At 42.7% G+C, this 17428-nt stretch overlaps 1 protein-coding gene across 1 annotated transcript in view; it reads left to right on the top strand.

Annotated features, from left to right (window-relative positions):
- The window catches only part of CUEDC1 (CUE domain containing 1), a 92463-nt gene that overhangs the window by 59556 nt on the left and 15479 nt on the right, over nucleotides 1–17428 (top strand). The window contains exons 2-7 of the mRNA XM_081334791.1: nucleotides 4475–4622; nucleotides 7668–8304; nucleotides 14171–14298; nucleotides 14763–14889; nucleotides 15035–15218; nucleotides 16267–16350. Coding sequence (XP_081190917.1) covers nucleotides 8014–8304; nucleotides 14171–14298; nucleotides 14763–14889; nucleotides 15035–15218; nucleotides 16267–16350 — 814 coding nt within the window. The 5' untranslated portion in view covers nucleotides 4475–4622; nucleotides 7668–8013. The remainder of the gene's footprint in view (nucleotides 1–4474; nucleotides 4623–7667; nucleotides 8305–14170; nucleotides 14299–14762; nucleotides 14890–15034; nucleotides 15219–16266; nucleotides 16351–17428) is intronic.

The following is a 17428-nucleotide window of genomic DNA, read 5'->3' as shown; positions in this document are numbered from 1 at the left end:
GAATCTGCCCGTCATTCCGTGGTCGCAAGGCAAATGCTGTGGTTGATAAGCAAACCAATGGTTCTCTATGGACCGGTTTTGCCAAAAGCTGGAAGTACATGCCAGTTTTTGGCAAAACCATGGTAAAATGTGGTCATATGACTGCAGGATACTACAAATGGCTTCCCTGAGGAGCCATGTTGTGTAAATCTCAAAACCCCGTCAGCTGTGGGTTGATGTCTAAGTCACATTCACTTAATCCTTTAACACAGGGGTCTTCAAACTTGGCCCTTTTATGACTTGTGGACTTCAACTCCCAGAATTCCTCAGCTAGCTTGCCTGGCTGAGGAATTCTGGGAGTTTATTTATTTATTTTATTGAATTTGTATACCGCCCTATTCCCATAGGACTCAGGGCGGTTTACAGGGCAGTTAAAACCATGAAATACAAAAAATTAAAATCAATTAAAACAATTAAATTAAATTAAATTCAAGCCCCAAGAGTAAGAGTTGAAGTCCACAAGTCATAAAAGGGCCAGGTTTTGAAGACCCCTGCTTTAACGGGAAGAGGTGACCTCGTAGAGCAGCTAAAGAGGCAAGGCCCTCAATTAGAAAGCTCATGCCAAAGAACTGACAGAGAAGAATACATGGTATAGGGCAGGGGTAGGCAACCTCGGCTCTTTTATGACTCATGGACTTCAACTCCCAGAATTCCTGAGTCAGCTGGCTCAGGAACTCTGGGAGTTGAAGTCCATGAGTCATAAAAGAGCCGAGGTTGCCTACCCCTGGTATAGGGTTTCCTGCCTGAGCAGGGGGTTGGATAGATGACCTCCAGGGTCCCTTCCAGTTCTGTTGTTGTTGTTATTAAAAACGCACGGTGGTTCTGGTCAAAATGAAAACTTGCCAGCAATTTTCAGAGCAGAGACTGATGGGACACTAGGCAAGTGGGCTGTTGGTCAGCTTGAAGTTAATTGTGTGCTGTAGATTCACTATAGATAGCCCTCAACTTAACAACCATTTGTTTAGTGACCCTTTGAAGTGACAAAAGCACTGGAAAAAAGTGACTTATGAATGTTTTCACACTAACAAGTAGTGTGAAAATCTACTTTTGATCGAGTAACAACAGATCCCCCAGCCCGCATTTTGCCCCTGCCCTCCCCACGTGTCCTTGGTTTTTAATTCTTGCTTTTAGTCTATTTATGTTTTAATGTATATATACTGTATCTTTTTGGCTGTAAACCACCCAGCATTACCTTATGGTAAGATGGGCGGCCAATACATTTTATAAATAAACAAATACAATGTATAAATAACAACTGTTGCAGCATCCCCATGATCATTTATTTATTTATTTATTTATTTATTTAATTTGTATACCGCCCTTCTCCCGAAGGACTCAGGGCGGTGAACAGGGCAATACATAATAAAAACAAGATACAAAAATTAAAAATTATTAAAAGTAATTAAACAGCGATGCCCGTAATAAATTAATACAGATTAAAAGGTTAAGATCAATTTATAAAACCCGACCCCATCCCATCAGGTCAGGCCGGCTTGTTCAAAAAGGTGGGTTTTAAGATCGCGCCGGAAGGAGCGGAGATCAGGCGCCATCCGGAGCTCGACCGGAAGATGGTTCCATAAATCCGGTGCGCCCACAGAGAACGCCCTCCCCCTGGGGGCCACCAGTCGGCATTCTTTGAGCGGTGGCACCCTGAGGAGGCCCTCTCTGTGGGAGCGTACTGGGCGGAGGGAAGTTGACGCCGGCCGCAGGTGCTCCCCAAGGTATTCCGGACCCATGCCATGTAGGGCTTTGTAGGTCATTACTAACACCTTGAACCTCACCCGGAAGACAACTGGAAGCCAATGCAGCTCGCGGAGCAAAGGTGTGACATGGGAGTGTCGGGAAACTCCCAGCACAACTCTCGCGGCTGCATTCTGCACCAGTTGGAGCCTCCGGGTGGTCTTCAAGGGTAGCCCCATGTAGAGAGCGTTGCAGTAGTCATGTGACCAAAATTCAGATGCTTGGCAACTGATTCATATTTATGACGGGTGCAGTGTTGTCATAAATGCAAAAAAAGGAGAATTGGTGAGTGTATAATCAACCTGCTCCTTAGGACAGGCAGTCCCCGACTTACAACAGTTCATTTAGTGACTGTTCCAAGCTACAACGCCACTGAAAAAAGTGACTTATGACCATTTTTCACACAACCATTGCAACATCCCCATGGTTACGAGATCAAAATCTGGACACTTGGCAAGTGGCATGTATTTCATAATAGTAAAGTTGGAAGGGACCTCGGAGGTCATCTAGTCCAACTCCCTGCTCAGGCAGGAAACCCTGTACCATTTCAGACAAATGGCTGTCCAAACTCTTCTTAAAAACTTCCAGTGTTGCCGCATTCACAGCTTCTGGAGGCAGGTTGTTCCACTGGTTAATTGTTCTAACTGTCAGGAAGTTTCTCCTTAGTTCTAGGTTGCTTCTCTCCTTGATTAGTTTAAGACGGTTGCAGTGTCCCGGGGTCACGTGATCCCCTTTTGTGACCTTCTGGCAGGCAAAGTTAATGGGGAAGCCAGATTCACTTAACAACCGTGTTACTAACTGCACTGATTCACTTAACAACTGTGGCAAGAAAGGCCATAAAATCGGGCAAAACTCACTTAACCACTGTCTCGCTTAACAGAAATTTCGGGGTCAATTGTCATCAGTCGAGGACTACCTGTACCAAGAGGGTTAGCTGTTTTTCTTATATTTTTTTGTTACTATGCAGTGAACAGAATTGTTCTGCGATGGGCAGCTTCCTCCTCTTCCTCCTCTTCATCATCAGCTTGTTTGAATCTTCTTTAAAAGACCCTCTTAGGACCCTCTTGGTTATTAGGATTGTTATACAATCTAGTTTCTGACAGGATTCATGTGACTAGAGCAATTAAATCTAAAGTGATGGCATTTGCGTGGCGTGCTAATTATGTGGCTGTTGCTTCGTTCGTTTATGGTTCAGTGCCTCATGTAAACCTCAAAAATGGATCATTCTATAACCAGCTAAAATACATTCATGGGAACAGATCTCCCAAAGGTTATTGAGTTATGAAGTATTAATCTAAGGGCAAGGCACAGAGCGGGGGTCAGCTGTGTCATGATGCCAGCTCCCCGCTTTTTCTATATGATTGGCAATGTCCCGTCCATGTCTCAAACTTGAATCAAATTTGATTGCCTATTTCCAGTTGTTTCTGGAAATTTTATTTTACTTATTTTATTTAGCATATGGCAGAAATATGTGTGTGTGTGTGTGTGTGTACGCATATATGTCCATGTGTGTGTGTGTAACCGTGAGAGATTCAATACAGATAATCTTTGACTTACGACCACAATTGAGCCCCACATTTCTGTTACTATGTGAGACATTTGTTCAGTGAGTTTTGCCCCATTTGATGACTTTCTTGCCACCTTGTTAAGTGAATCACTGCAGTTGTTAAGTTAGTAACACAATTGAATCTGGCTTCCCCACTGACTTTGCTTGTCAGAAAGTCACAAATGGTGATCACGTCACCCTGGAATACTGCAACCGTCATAAATATGAACCACTTAGCAAGCATCCAAATTTTGGTCACGTGACCATGAAGATGCTGCAACAGTCATAAGTGTGAAAAATGGCCATAAGTCACTTTTTTCAGTGCTCTTTTAACTTTAAATGTTCACTGAACAAATGGTTGTAAGTTGAAGGTTACCTGTACTGATGTAATAGCTTCATTTCCTTGCCCTGATGTTTATTTATTTATTTTTATTTATTTTTTATTTTAATTCCATTTATATCCCGCCCTTCTCCGAAGACTCAGGGCGGCTTACAAGCTTAGCAGTAGCCTTCATTCTATGTATATGCCTGCTTATTAGGGCTTTCACACACACACACCCCAAGCGGCATTATTACAAAGTCAGCTTATTGCCCCCAACAATCTGGGTCCTCATTTGTCATCTGACCAGCGTACACACATTTAAACCAGCAACTGAGCTGTGGATTTTTGTTGTAAATTTTATTTCTTTGCCCACATTCATAAATTACATTGTCAAGGGTGAAACCTTGGCAGCTACATGCTCTGCGTTTCAACTTGCCTTTAGAGTAAGGGGAGAGGTGTTAATTTTGAGTGGGTTAGATGGAGAAACGAAACTTCTACGATTCCGCTAAAGACCGTGAGAACCTGAAACCTTTTCAAGGACACCATAACAGGTGTGGATGTAAAGCAGACAGTTCCCATAGCAAAGTGAACTTGTTCATATGGACTATGTAGGACGTTGGCGGAATTGGCTGACAAAATTATTGTTTAAGTCTATGAATTGGTGTTGGAACCTCAGAGTTAGTTTTGCTTTGACATTACTATGCAGTGTATTCGATAAAGAGTAAGATTTTTGGAGACGGAATGAATCTGGAGTTTTATTTGGCTTCTCGAGCTGGATGTTGACATACATGCAATAATCTCTGAAATGACATTGCTCTTTTTTGCAGGTTGCTGTTGTCTCCATCCTTGTGGTCAGACAATGGAAGAATCTCTCTCTCTGCCTTGACTAGAAGCTGTTTGTTCAGAATTATTGGAGGAATGAGATGGTGACATGGCCTTGAGAATCTTTTTCATGTTCAAAATATACTTTTGAAGGTATGATTTTTCAGATCTTACCTCCTAAAATTCCAAGACTGTTAGACCAAGGCAGGCAGTTGTCTTAATGGGTGGGTACTGGTGAAGAGATCAGGGGTCACCGTAATTGCCTGCTTCCCCCTACCCTCAAATAGATCCCCTTAAGTACCTCCAACATGGAGAAGGTTGAGCTCCTCCATTCATTTATCAATGGAGAAATGCAAAATAGGTTTAAAGGAAAATAGGTTTAAAGGAAGAAAGGAAGACATTTAAGATAAAACCATAATACAGGTAGTCCTTGAGATACAACTATTTGTTTAATGACTAAAGTTATAATGACACTGAAAAAATGTGACTTATAGCCTGACTTTGCACTTATAACTGTCATGTGATCAAAATTCAGGTGCTTGTCAACCAGCATGAATTTACAAATGTTGCAGGTGAATTGTTATTTGTGACTTTCCCAGCTGGCTTCAAGAAGCAAAATCAATGAGGGAAGCCAGATTTGCTGAAGGACTGAGTGATTCACTTAATAAGTGCAGTGATTTGCTTAACAAACATGGCAGAAAAGGTCGTAAAATGGGCTGCAGCTTGCTTTACAACCATCATTGTTCAGCAGTTGGTCCGGTTTTAGTTGTAAGTTGAGGACTATGTGTACTGCCCTTTTCTTTGAATTATTTTTAGGGGGCCTCGTTAATATTTATTACTTTAAATTTGAATATATGGTTTTACCTTGTTCATCTCAACTGAACTTCGCAGTGGGCTGTATATGTAATGACAGTGCCACAGGGATATAGAATACTTTGAACACTTCAGGTAATAAAACAGATAAATATGCAAATCAAAACCGCAATATTCTTGAAGAGTTATTGCCATACTGTGGATGCTCTTCACCAGAGCTTATTTACTCCATAAAATATCTAACAATATTCCAAGCAGTTGAGGGCTGCAGTTAGATTAGGAACATGAATGATAGGCACAAGAAGAGCATTTTAGTGCATAAGACACTCACATAGTAAGTTTATTTATTTATAAGATTTACATAACCATCCATCTTATTTCCAATTGCTTTCTGATGGTTTTATTTCATCTTTGCGTTTTATAATATGTAAAGTTCTGTTACCTCTTTTGAGTTCTGAAATCTCCTACCTGCCGCTTGATGGAAATTGAATGATTTTTGTTTCCTCTTGTGGATCTGAGGTATTCATTGTGGATCTGAGCTATAGACTTTTAACATGTGAGTTTGAGTGGGCGGGTGGGTGGGTGGGGTGTTATTCCAGTCTGCTAAGCTGTGGATTTCACTGCTTGATAAATTGTTCAGGAGTGTTTGGGATCTGACACAAAAGCACAGTGAGACTGTCAATGAAATGGTCCTATTAGTTCTATATTGGAATGCTGCAGAAAAAAACCTTTGACTACTGAGAGAAACAATATATTGTACAGAAAAGATTAAGAAGCATGCACATTGGACACGCAGATAGTTTGCCCTTGAGGCTTGGAGTCAGTGACAAAAACCATGGTCAATAAAACAATTATCTGGGTCTTCTCCAGATGTTTGGGTAAGTTCCTTGTATGTGTTTTCTGTCAAGTCTCTGACAACTTAAAATTGTCTACCTGTTCTAGTATTAAAGTAGACTTTTCCATTTAGACAGGCAATCAGCTACGATAATTTTACCATGAGCAAATCTAATGGAGTTCCCTATCCAGTATGTTTCTCAAGTGATTCATAGGGAGTGGGATCAATTTAACATCTCTTAGCTGCTTTAGACTGGTGGGGGCATGATACATATTTTCCATCCCCTGGGCACTGATTTCCTTCTGCTTTGGGCTGTAGACCTATCTGGTCCTTTTCTAGACTGGCCTCTGAAAGGTGGACCATCCTAAGCCGCAGCTGATAAGTGGTGGCGATGATTTTGTCTGTGCATGTTACACAGTGGAACAAGTTATAGGCAGTTTCTGACTTACAACCATTTGCATAGCATCCATTCAAAGTTACAATGGTACTGAGAAATGTGACTTATGACTAGTCCTCACACTTATGACCATCAGCATCCTCATGGTCATTATAATCAAAATTTGGGCCCTTGGCAGCCAACTTTTGCAGCATCCCGGGCTCATGTGACTGCCATTTGCAGCCTTCCCGGGTGGCTACACACAAGCAAAGTACGGCCTCATGATTCACTTAATAACTGCAGTGGTTTGCTTAACAACCACGGCAAAAAAAGGTCATTCATTGAGGACTACCTGCAATAGGCAGTCCATAAATATGAGTTCCAACTTATGTACAAATTTGACTTAGAAGGCAGACTTAGGAACTAATCTTGTTTTTAAACCAAGGACTACCTGTATCTTTAAATAAACATTCTAAATTCTAACTAGAATTGAAATTTTATTAAGCCATTGTATTTAGGTAGAAGAAAGATTTCTTATCCTGAGGATTCCTGCTTTTTAGTAATGATGTTTGTTATCCTTTAGTCCCCAAAATCTGCCTCACTGTATACAATATTTCAAAATACAGGTAGTCCTCAACTTATCATCGCAATTGTGCCCAAAATTTCTGTTGCTAAGTGAGACCCATTTTACAAATTTTCTTGCCACAGTTTTTATGTGAATCACTGCAGTTGTTAAGTTAGTGACATGGTTGTTAAGTGAATCTGGCTTGTCCTTTGATTTTGCTTGTTAGAAGATCACAAAAGGTGATCAAATGAACCCAGGACACTGCAACTGTCATAAATATGAGTCAGTTGCCAAGTGTCTGGATTTTAATCATGTGACCATGGAATGCTGCAATGGTCATAAATGTGAAAAACTGCCCAAACTCACTTTTTCGGTGCTGTTGTAACTTCAAACGGTCACTGAAATGATCTGTTGTAAATTGAGGATTATCTGTGGCAGAATTTTTTTAAAAAAATAATAATCAGGAATTTCTTTCTGCAAAGTTATCTCAAGTTCTGCTGAACTACAGAAAAGTCTCATATAAGGGAGGGTTTGAGAGATATTGATATCAGCTTTCTTTATTATAACGTGGCTTATAGCTTTTTGATAACAGATTTCTTCATTTTTCAGTAAAAGAAATGCATTTGGGGCTTTGGACACTCTTATATCTCTGAAGAAGTCCTTCTCTACCAATTGCCGCCTGTCGTGGATCGATCCAGGGCTGGAACTCTGCATGCTTCTTTGGCTCCATCTTGTTTCACCATCTCCGATGTGCTGCCATTTTGTGGTGGATTATCGGCCAGTCGTGCTGCAAGTCGTTTGCCTAGCTTCTTCTTGACCAGAAAACTGGAAGGCAGATTGTACCTCACCCCGCCTTCTCCTTGGATTTATAAATTACTTCTCCCGGTTCTTCCTTTTCCTACCTCAAAAGCCGATTTGAAAAAGTTTAAACATTTTCCAAAAACGGTTATCCAAAATGACAAGTCTGTTCCGACGGAGCAGCAGCAATGGCGGCTCAAGGAACAGCTCTTCCGCTCAAGAACTTAACAATAGCCGCCCCGCAAGGCAAGTACGGAGGCTGGAGTTTAACCAGGCGATGGAGGATTTCAAGACCATGTTCCCCAACATGGATTATGACATCATTGAATGTGTCTTGAGGGCCAACAACGGTGCAGTAGATGCCACCATCGATCAACTGCTACAGATGAATTTGGACTGCAGTGAATGTGATGAGAGCTCGGATTCCGACGACAGTATTCCTCCTGAGGTAAATTTTCCCCATGTTTGAAATACAGAGGGTTCTCAACTTACAACCATTTGTTTAGTGACCATTCATAGTTACACTGGCATTGAAAAAAAGTGACTTATGACCGTTGTTCACACTTACAACAGTTGCACCATTCTCCATGGTCACGTGATGAAAATTTGCATGCTTGGCAACTGGCATGTATTTATGACAGTTGCAGTGTCCTGGGGTCGAGGGATCTCCTTTTGCGACCTTCTCACAAAGTCAGTAGGGAAGCCAGTTTCACTCAACAGCTGTGGCAAGAAAGGTCGTAAAATGGGGCAAGACTCACTTGACTGTCTCGCTTAGCAACAGAAATTTTGTGCTCATTTGTCGTCATAAGGTGAGGACTACCTGTAGTTGCAAGTTTGGCTGTAAGTTTGAGGAAAGATTTTCAGGGCGATTTTTCTTTTGTGCTAATTGTATTTGCCCATAGGGTGGTGTTTCTCCAACTAGACCCAAGTGCCTTCCATTTTAACTGCTTCAGATGACCAAGATAGCATTGTGGGAAATTAAAATAATGGTCAGGATAGTACCTAACTCTTCCCAAAATTATTTTACCACCAAACCCCAAGAATGTCCTCCAGTCTCCCTTTGGTAATGATGGATCCCAAATGTATAGCAAGTGTAAGGTTGCCACAATGTGAGGAAGTGATTAAATTGTCCTTGGGTTAAAAGTGATTAAATTGTCCCCTTATGCTGTCCTTAAGTTATTATACTACTGTCTATTATTATTCTTTGTAATCTTTGTTCTCTTTTGATTTAATTCTTATGTTCACTGTCACAATTATTGTTGGTCTAGTGCAGGGGTCAGCAACCTGAAACAGTGAAAGAGCCACTCGGAACCGGTTCCCTCACAAAAGGAAAAACTGGGAACCGCAAAAAATGTGTGCACATGTGCGTACATGCGCACATGCGCAGAACAGGGTTTGACTGAAGAGTGGAGCCAAGGCGAGATATGCACCTACCCTGCATATTTGAATTGATTGGTTGAACTTTTTTAGTCCCACTTTTTATTTTTGGACTGCACATGGCAGAGGACTGGGAGCCGCAGGAGATGGCTGAAAGAGCCGCATGCGGCTCTGGAGCCGCAGGTTGCAGACCTGTGGTCTAGTGCAGGGGTAGGCAACCTCGGCTTTTTTATGACTCATGGACTTCAACTCCCAGAATTCCTGAGTCAGCATAGCTTGCCTACCCGATCAGTAATGGGATGGATGAGGCTGTCCCCTCAAAGCTGGGGAGGTCAGCCTGGCCGGTTTAATCCCAGGTCAGTTTCGGTCCAGCAACCCACCCTTGGCCATTTTCCCCAGAAGGTAAACGACTGGGACCCATGTGCAGAAGGGCCCACAAGTATGAAAAGCGAACTGGAATAATAGAAGCTTTATTCTAAAAGTGTGTGGGGGGGGGGAAACCACATTTCCTCCCCCTTTGAGCAAACCCTTAAAAGGGCACTGGCCGTAGGTGGGAAGCGGTCCTGGTGCCAGTAAAATCACAAGTGGCACATTGCAAGAATCATCCTGTCAAAGTTCTGGTTGAAAAGCCCAACAAAGTAAATCCACCGGAGGGATTGAAATCCAGAGGGAGGGATTGAAATCCAGAACCAAATTTCTTAAACTAGCTTCATTTCCAGACAATTTATGCTCAGAAGCTTAAAGTTGTAGAATCTGAAAAGGCCCTAATGGCGAACCTTTTAGAGACCGAGTGCCCAAACTGCAACCCAAATCCCACTTATGTATTGTCGGGTGCCGGGTGGGCATGGCCCATTGAGTGGGTGTGGCCCATTGGGTGGGTATGGCCAATTGGGTGGGCATGGCCCATTGGGTAGCCGTGGCTGCAGTGGTAACGGCAGACTGAGTGGGACTAAAAAGTTCAATCAATAAAATTCCAACTTTGTAAGACCTTTACCCCCACCCCCGAGAAGTTGAAATTGATTGATTGAACCTTTTTTTTTCCACAGGGCAGCGGAGGCCTAAAGTGAAAAGGTTTTATAAAACCCAGCTGAAGGCCTAGGACTGGGGCAATGGTGCGCGTGCCCACAGAGAGGGCTCTTTGTGCCACCTGTGGCATGCGTGCCATAGGTTCACCACCACGGCCCTACTCAACAGATATAGAAGACACAATGACATCATGAAATGGTCAGCTCATCTCCTTGTTCCCTTGTGGACTGTGGTGTAGGGCAGGCTTTTAAGATTACTTCCTTGCTTATGGAACTTGATTTTTAGGCATTCCTGAGTCATGAACAAGGATAATTCCTTCCCCCCTTCTGCTCTGCAAGATGGCAAAGACAAGCCAAAAAAAGAAAGAAAAGGCAGAGAAAAGGGGTGGGTGGGACACAGAAGTAACTTTGGCACGATGGAGGGCATTCGCACATGCAGCTTGGCATCACTCCTGGGTTGGCGCTGCCCCCATATTCTCACAGTACCATCTTCTTTGGACAGCTGAACCAATTTACTTTTGGCTCAGCAGCAAGCGCAAGAGGAATTAAAAAAAAACCACTATGTTTTTCCCACTGGCAGGAGTTCTTCCCTAATCCCACCACCTTGGCTGTCCTTCCTTGCTGAAAGATTGCATGGCATGTCTTCCTTGGTAGCTAATGGTTTTATGTTAATCTGCCACAAAACCCTTGCAACCCAAGTTGAGAACAGCAACAACACCTTTCTGATACTACTACTACTACTACATTCATGTCAGGAGCACCGAAGTGCTTCCAAGTTGAAAGGATTGAACAGTGACATCACGGTTGCCCAGGGACGCCCAGGTGGGACTCCTTTCATGTCCCCATTAAGTTGCTACCCATCTATCTACTCGCGATCAACCACTTTCGAACTGCTGGTTTGGCAGGAGCTGGAGTGTGTGACGGGAGCTCACCCTGCCCCCTGACAGCAACCGGGTCTCAAACGCGAACCTGCTGATCATCAGCCCAGTGTCCTAACCACATGAGCCACCACGTTCCATTCTGATCACTGATTACTGGTTTTTGCATTTGTCAACCCTCCTGGATAATCAGACATAAAATACAAGCAGATGAGCTAACTCTACTTTATTGTAGGAATGCATTAACAGATTCTTGCAAGTTTGAGGGTACGAACTTCCCGCTACCAGTTTTAATGGTCTGATCAATTAAGAGGAGGGTCCTTCTAACTTTCTTTCTCTGACCGTTGAGCAACTGAAGGCTTCCCCTTCTCTTCTCTGATTCTTCCCTAGTTAGGATCTTTTTCCTTGTTCCCCAAGAGGTCATCCACATATACTGTTACACAGTGGTGGGATTCAAATATGTGAACAACCGGTTCTCTGTGTGGATGCCGCTTTCCGGAAATCTGTGCTGGGCCTGGGCAACAAAAAATTAGCTACCGTTTCTGCCGAACTGGTGCAAACTGGTTGAATCCCATCACTGGTGTTACAGTATTTCCCCCTTTAGCCAGCTGAAGGGAGTGGGATTAGGATCAGAATGGAAACAGGAAGAAGTTACAGATAGCTTGGGAAGGTTTGTGTAGATTGCTGGTGGCTGTGTGGAAATACAATAAGCTATTGGCTTCTCTAATGCAATATTTCTCAGCCTCAGCAACAGAATTCTGGGAGTTGTAGTCCACCCATCTTAAAGTTGCCGAGGCTGAGAAACACTGCCCTAGTGAGAAAACAGCTCTGACTATGTGCCCAATGCTTGGGAAAAGAGACAGCTGCAAGTAAGTTTGGGGTTGTGCAGCACACTGTCAACTACTTAGGGTGTGAAAATCTCCCAGCAAGATGACAGCAGATGTCTTGCCTGCCAAAACACAGGCTGGATCCCAGCATTTCTTGGGTGTGGGGGCTGATTGGGAGCTAGCAAGGTAGCTCAAGGACAAAATGTTGGCCCTTTGCCTAAATTTTTCAGGCCTGTGTATGTGGTAAACCTCAAAATGAACAGTGCTTTTTTCCTTGTCAAGCATTAGGGGTTCGTAATTTTGGTATTTTCAGTGCTGTAAAAGCAGGCATAAGAAGGGAGGTTTAAATATCTGTCAGACCGGGATACAGGTTGTCTTCAGTTCAGTGTTACTCTAATCTGTTTAGATTTTGCGTTGCAAGAATTAAGTTCCCTTTGCAGAAGTTCTTTGCAGGAAATGTTAACAAATTGTTTTTTTAAAAATGGGACAGAAGGAGAACAATTGTTTCATGTCTGCCTGCAGAATCATCCGATGAACAATAATTTAGTATACACCGCACTGAAAGGTCAATAAAATCATATTTTATTATTTATTTATTTTTATTTTAATTCCATTTATATCCCGCCCTTCTCCGAAGACTCAGGGCGGCTTACAAGCTTAGCAGTAGCCTTCATTCTATGTATATGCCTGCTTGTTAGGGCTTTCACACACACCCCAAGCGGCATTATTACAAAGTCAGCTTAATTGCCCCCAACAATCTGGGTCCTCATTTTACCTACCTTGGAAGGATGGAAGGCTGAGTCAACCTTGAGCCTGGTGGGACTCGAACCTGCACTAATTGCAGGCAGCTGGTGTTACTTAAGGAGGCATTAGCCCACTGCTGCATCAAGGCTCTTAAATCAAATTTAATTTTCATGCTAGCTTGTTTTGGAATGTGGCCCCAGCATGTCTCATAAAAAGTCAAGCGTGACCCACAACCTGCACCCTGTTATTGTACAAGCTTGCTAGTTTTTGATGGAGGACCAGCACTCTCTCATGGAATTGTGGATTACAAGGGCATAATCTGAGAGTTTATAGCTCCAATTCCTGTTTTGCAAAATCCCAGTCTCACTGGAATTTCCGAATCTTTCTCACAGCTGATACAGGTAGCTCTTGACTTACAGCCATTTGCTGAGTGACCGTTTGAAGTTACAATGGCACTGAAAAAAGTGACTTATGACTGTTTTTCACACTTAACGACCATTGCAGCATCCCCTTAATCATGTGATCAAAATTTAGATGCTTGGCAACTCGTTCATATTTATGATGGTTTGCAGTGTCCCAGGGTGTCATGTGATCCCCTTTTGCGACCTTCTGACAAGCAAAGTCAATGAGGAAGCCAGATTCACTTCGCAACCGTGATACTAACTTAACAGCCTCAGTGATTCACCTCACAACTGTAGCAAGAAAGAATGTAAAATGGGACAAAATTCGCTTAACCACTGTTTCACTTAACAACATAAATTTGGGGCCCAATTGTGGTCGTCGGTTAAGGACTACCCGTAATTCTCTTTGGCAACACCCATCCTCCTAATTCTCTAACTTGGTGTTTCTCCATCTTGGCAACATGAAGATGTCTGGACTTCAGTACCCAGAATTCCCCAGCCAGCCTTGCTCTTCAAGTTGCCAAGGCTGAGAATCAGTGCTCTAACTCTGTGTCTCCCTCTGTGCTAATCGTCTCCAGCAGACTTCCCAATCAGTTGAAGATACAGGTACTCCTCAACTTACAAATATAATTGAGCCTGCAATTTTGGTCATACATTGTGCCAGTTGTAACGTGAATCGCCATGTGACTGCACCCAATTTTACGGCCTTTCGCACAGCAGTCGTTAAGCGAACCCATTTTCACGATTGGGCAGATTTTGCTGGAAATTAGGAATAAATGCCAGTTTGTGGCAAAAATGTCCTAAATCGCAGTCACATGGCTACAAGGATGCTGGAGATGGCCATAAATACAAGCTGGTTGCCAAGCGATGCAAAATGCAATCCTGTGACTATGCATGGGGTGGGGTGGGGTGTTGGCACTTCTAAACCAGATCATCAGTAGCTCTGGGAAGGTCTGATGTAGCTTCAAATGGTAAGCAATTGGTCATAAGTTTAGGACTACCTGTATTCGTAAGCAGCAAAGGGACTCTAATGAACACATACCTTTTTCGCATTTGGTTTAGATTCTGGAACGGACTTTGGAACCAGACAGTTCAGATGAGGAGCCCCCTCCAGTTTATTCTCCTCCTTCCTATGACATGCATGTATATGACCGAAAATACATGCAGACTCCTCCAGTACCACCACCCAGGTATGTAGACATTCAGATTCAGAATCACAGAGCTGGTGGTCCAGCAACCTCACCTCAAGATAAGAAATCCAGCGGTAAAACATTGCCAGCAGATGTTTTCCCAGCCTTTGTGGATAGGACTTTAGTGAGGGAGATACCACAACTGCTTGAATTGGGAGTGTGGTCATCTGTGGTTCTCCAGATGTTTGACGGACAACAGCTTCAGCCAGCATGGACAAAGCAGAGGAAAGCTGGGAGTCGTAGTTCAGTTCCATCTGGTAGACCAGAGATTCTCCTGCTTTGTCTCAGACCAGTGTTTAATACAGTTGGAATTTGCAGATCTGTGTGGACTTCAGATCCCGGAATTCCATAGCCAACATGGCCATTGATGAGAATTTTGGGAATTGAAGTCTACACACCTGGAAGTTGCCAAAGGGAAGTAGAATTATATTATTGTAATTTGCTTTTTTTTTGCCCCCAAGCAGAACTGATATCCAAAATTCCATCGGTTCACAAGCACAAAGACGATACAGGGACTGGAACCCACCATTATTAGGGAATCTTCCAGATGACTTTCTCCGCATCCTACCACAGCAAATGGATATGGTGCAGGTAGGAAGCAGAAAACCTTCCTATTTAGAGTGGGTAACACGTTGCCCAGGGGTGCAGTTGGGCTGTAACATCCAATTGTAACCTGCCACAGGTCTGCAGCAGGTGTGATCCCTGTTTCTTTTTTTAACACACAACCTACCTCTAGAGTACCCAAAACTGTCAGCAAAGCACACGGAGTCCTGGGAACCAAAGGGCTCAAGGCTCATTGGATCAGGAGAAGAAATGGAAGCAGTATTTGGAAGACGAACGGATTGCGCTCTTCCTCCAGAATGAAGAATTCATGAAGGAGCTTCAGAGAAACCGAGACTTTCTCTTGGCTCTTGAAAAAGGTAATGGGCTTTTCAGGAATCGAATATTAAAAAATAAATACCCTTTCCTCTCCAATCAGTGTCTGACAATCTTGATTTTGTAAATGTGACCCTTGTCAAGCAATAACATTCGATGTTAGCAATGCCTCAGAGTCACTTGAAAAGCCCATACGTCGGAAACTTGACAACCCTGACAAAGATGTTAGGGCATGTTGGCAGGCTGGCAAATTCCCAAAGTTATTTTTTTTTCCCCCACTGAGTTTTGTGTACAGATAGTTCTCAAGTTACGACCGTAATGAAACCTGCCTTTAGGGTCATAAGCTGTGTGGGTTGTAAAGCGTCACACAACCGACCTGGTTTTAGAAACTTTTTTGGGATAAGTCATTAAATAAGCACTGCAGTTTTTAGGTATACCAATGGTTTGGTAGGGGGCTGGTTTTGCCAAACACGGGAATTAACTTTTCAACAAAACCATCATAAAATGCTGTCAAATGAACGTGGGATGCTACAAACAACTTTAAATGTGGCCTGGCTGCTGAATAACCAAAGTGCAGTCACATTTATTTTATTTTATTTATTTTTTTATTTTTATTACATTTATATCCCGCCCTTCTCCGAAGACTCAGGGCGGCTTACAAGCTTAGCAGTAGCCTTCATTCTATGTATATGCCTGCTTGTTAGGGCTTTCACACACACCCCAAGCGGCATTATTACAAAGTCAGCTTATTGCCCCCAACAATCTGGGTCCTCATTTGACCTACCTCGGAAGGATGGAAGGCTGAGTCAACCTTGAGCGTGGGGTGGTGGTGGTGGTGGTATCTGACCATTGGAACTTGAAATCTGGGTCATAAGTAGCCCCCAGGTGGGTCCTTTATAACTTTGAATGGTCACTAAGTGATAGGTCAAGGAGTAACTATTTTATGGATATTGTAGTTCTGCTGTTTTCCTACTGTGTTATAGTTAAACTCTTGATCACGTGGCTTTACTGTTAACTGCATGGTGTCCTTTATCTAGAAATTTAGCTCGGCAATTTCCTTTAAAACATTTGTTTTTCTGTGCTGTCCTCTAGATCGGTTAAAGTATGAGTCAAAGAAATCCAGAATGAACAGCACTGCCCTGAGCTCAGATCCCACTTTGTCCTCAGTATTATCAGGTAAGAGTGTTAGGCTGTATGCATCTCTGTTGAATAGGTTACTGTTAGTTTTGTGGCTAGATGTTGGTTGGAATGCCCCTATGACATTTGAGCAGGGGGGGGGACTTCAGTTGCAACACTCTGTCTGCCATCTTGTAGATTTTGATATTGTCCCCTAGGAATGCTGCTGGGCAGACGTTTGGACTATTCTTTGCTGGAAGGCCCAAAAGGGTCCATTTGCATTTCACAGAAGTCACGTTAAATCTAATGGTTCCAGCATTAAGTCTGGCTTGGCCCTTTTAATGGTAGTCTTCTCTGGAAGTCACTCAAGTCAATTGTATATAGATTCACTTTAAAAAATAGATTGAAAGCAAACTATCAAAATTCCATTCAACTAATAAACAGAAGAACACCAGCATGCAGGTAATCTAACCTCTGAATTAATAATTTTGAATTATAATCATAACAAGAAGGAAAAAAAAGAAAAGTTGGGGTGGGGGGAAGGCTTGTTCTAACCAATATTTTTCCAAGTTGACAGCTTTAAGTTGGGGAACTTCAACTCCCAGACTTCCCCATCTAGAATTATGCACCCAGAATTCTGGGAGTTGAAGCGCATGCATCTTAAAACTGCCAAGGCTAAAAAACACTAAATAAACAGAACAACTCCAATTGAATTATATTGTACAAAAATCTTCTTCTTTTCCTGAAAACAAAAACCACAAGTTTATCTTGAGGTTATTTTTTACTGAACATTAAAGAAAATACTTAAACAAGCATAGAAATAATGGGTGCCGCTGTTCGGAGAATGCTGTCTGGTGACCCCCAGGGGGAGGGCGTTCTCTGTGGGTGCGCCTGACCTGTGGAACCCTTTACCGGTTGAGCTCCGGATGGCTCCCGACCTTCGCTCCTTCCGACGCGACCTAAAAACCTATTTGTTTGTACAAGCCGGCCTGGTCTGATGGGTTTTGTTTTAATTATTGTTTTAATGTAATTTATTTTCTGCATTTGGGCACTAGGGTTTAATTTGTTTTTAATTTCTGTATTTTGGGTATTTTGATATTTATGTCCCTCTTCACCGCCCTGAGTCCTTCGGGAGAAG

This window comes from Vipera berus, assembly GCF_964194415.1.
Source record: "Vipera berus genome assembly, chromosome: 1".
Taxonomy (NCBI): Eukaryota; Metazoa; Chordata; class Lepidosauria; order Squamata; family Viperidae; genus Vipera; species Vipera berus.
This window is presented reverse-complemented; position numbering and strand designations above follow the sequence as displayed.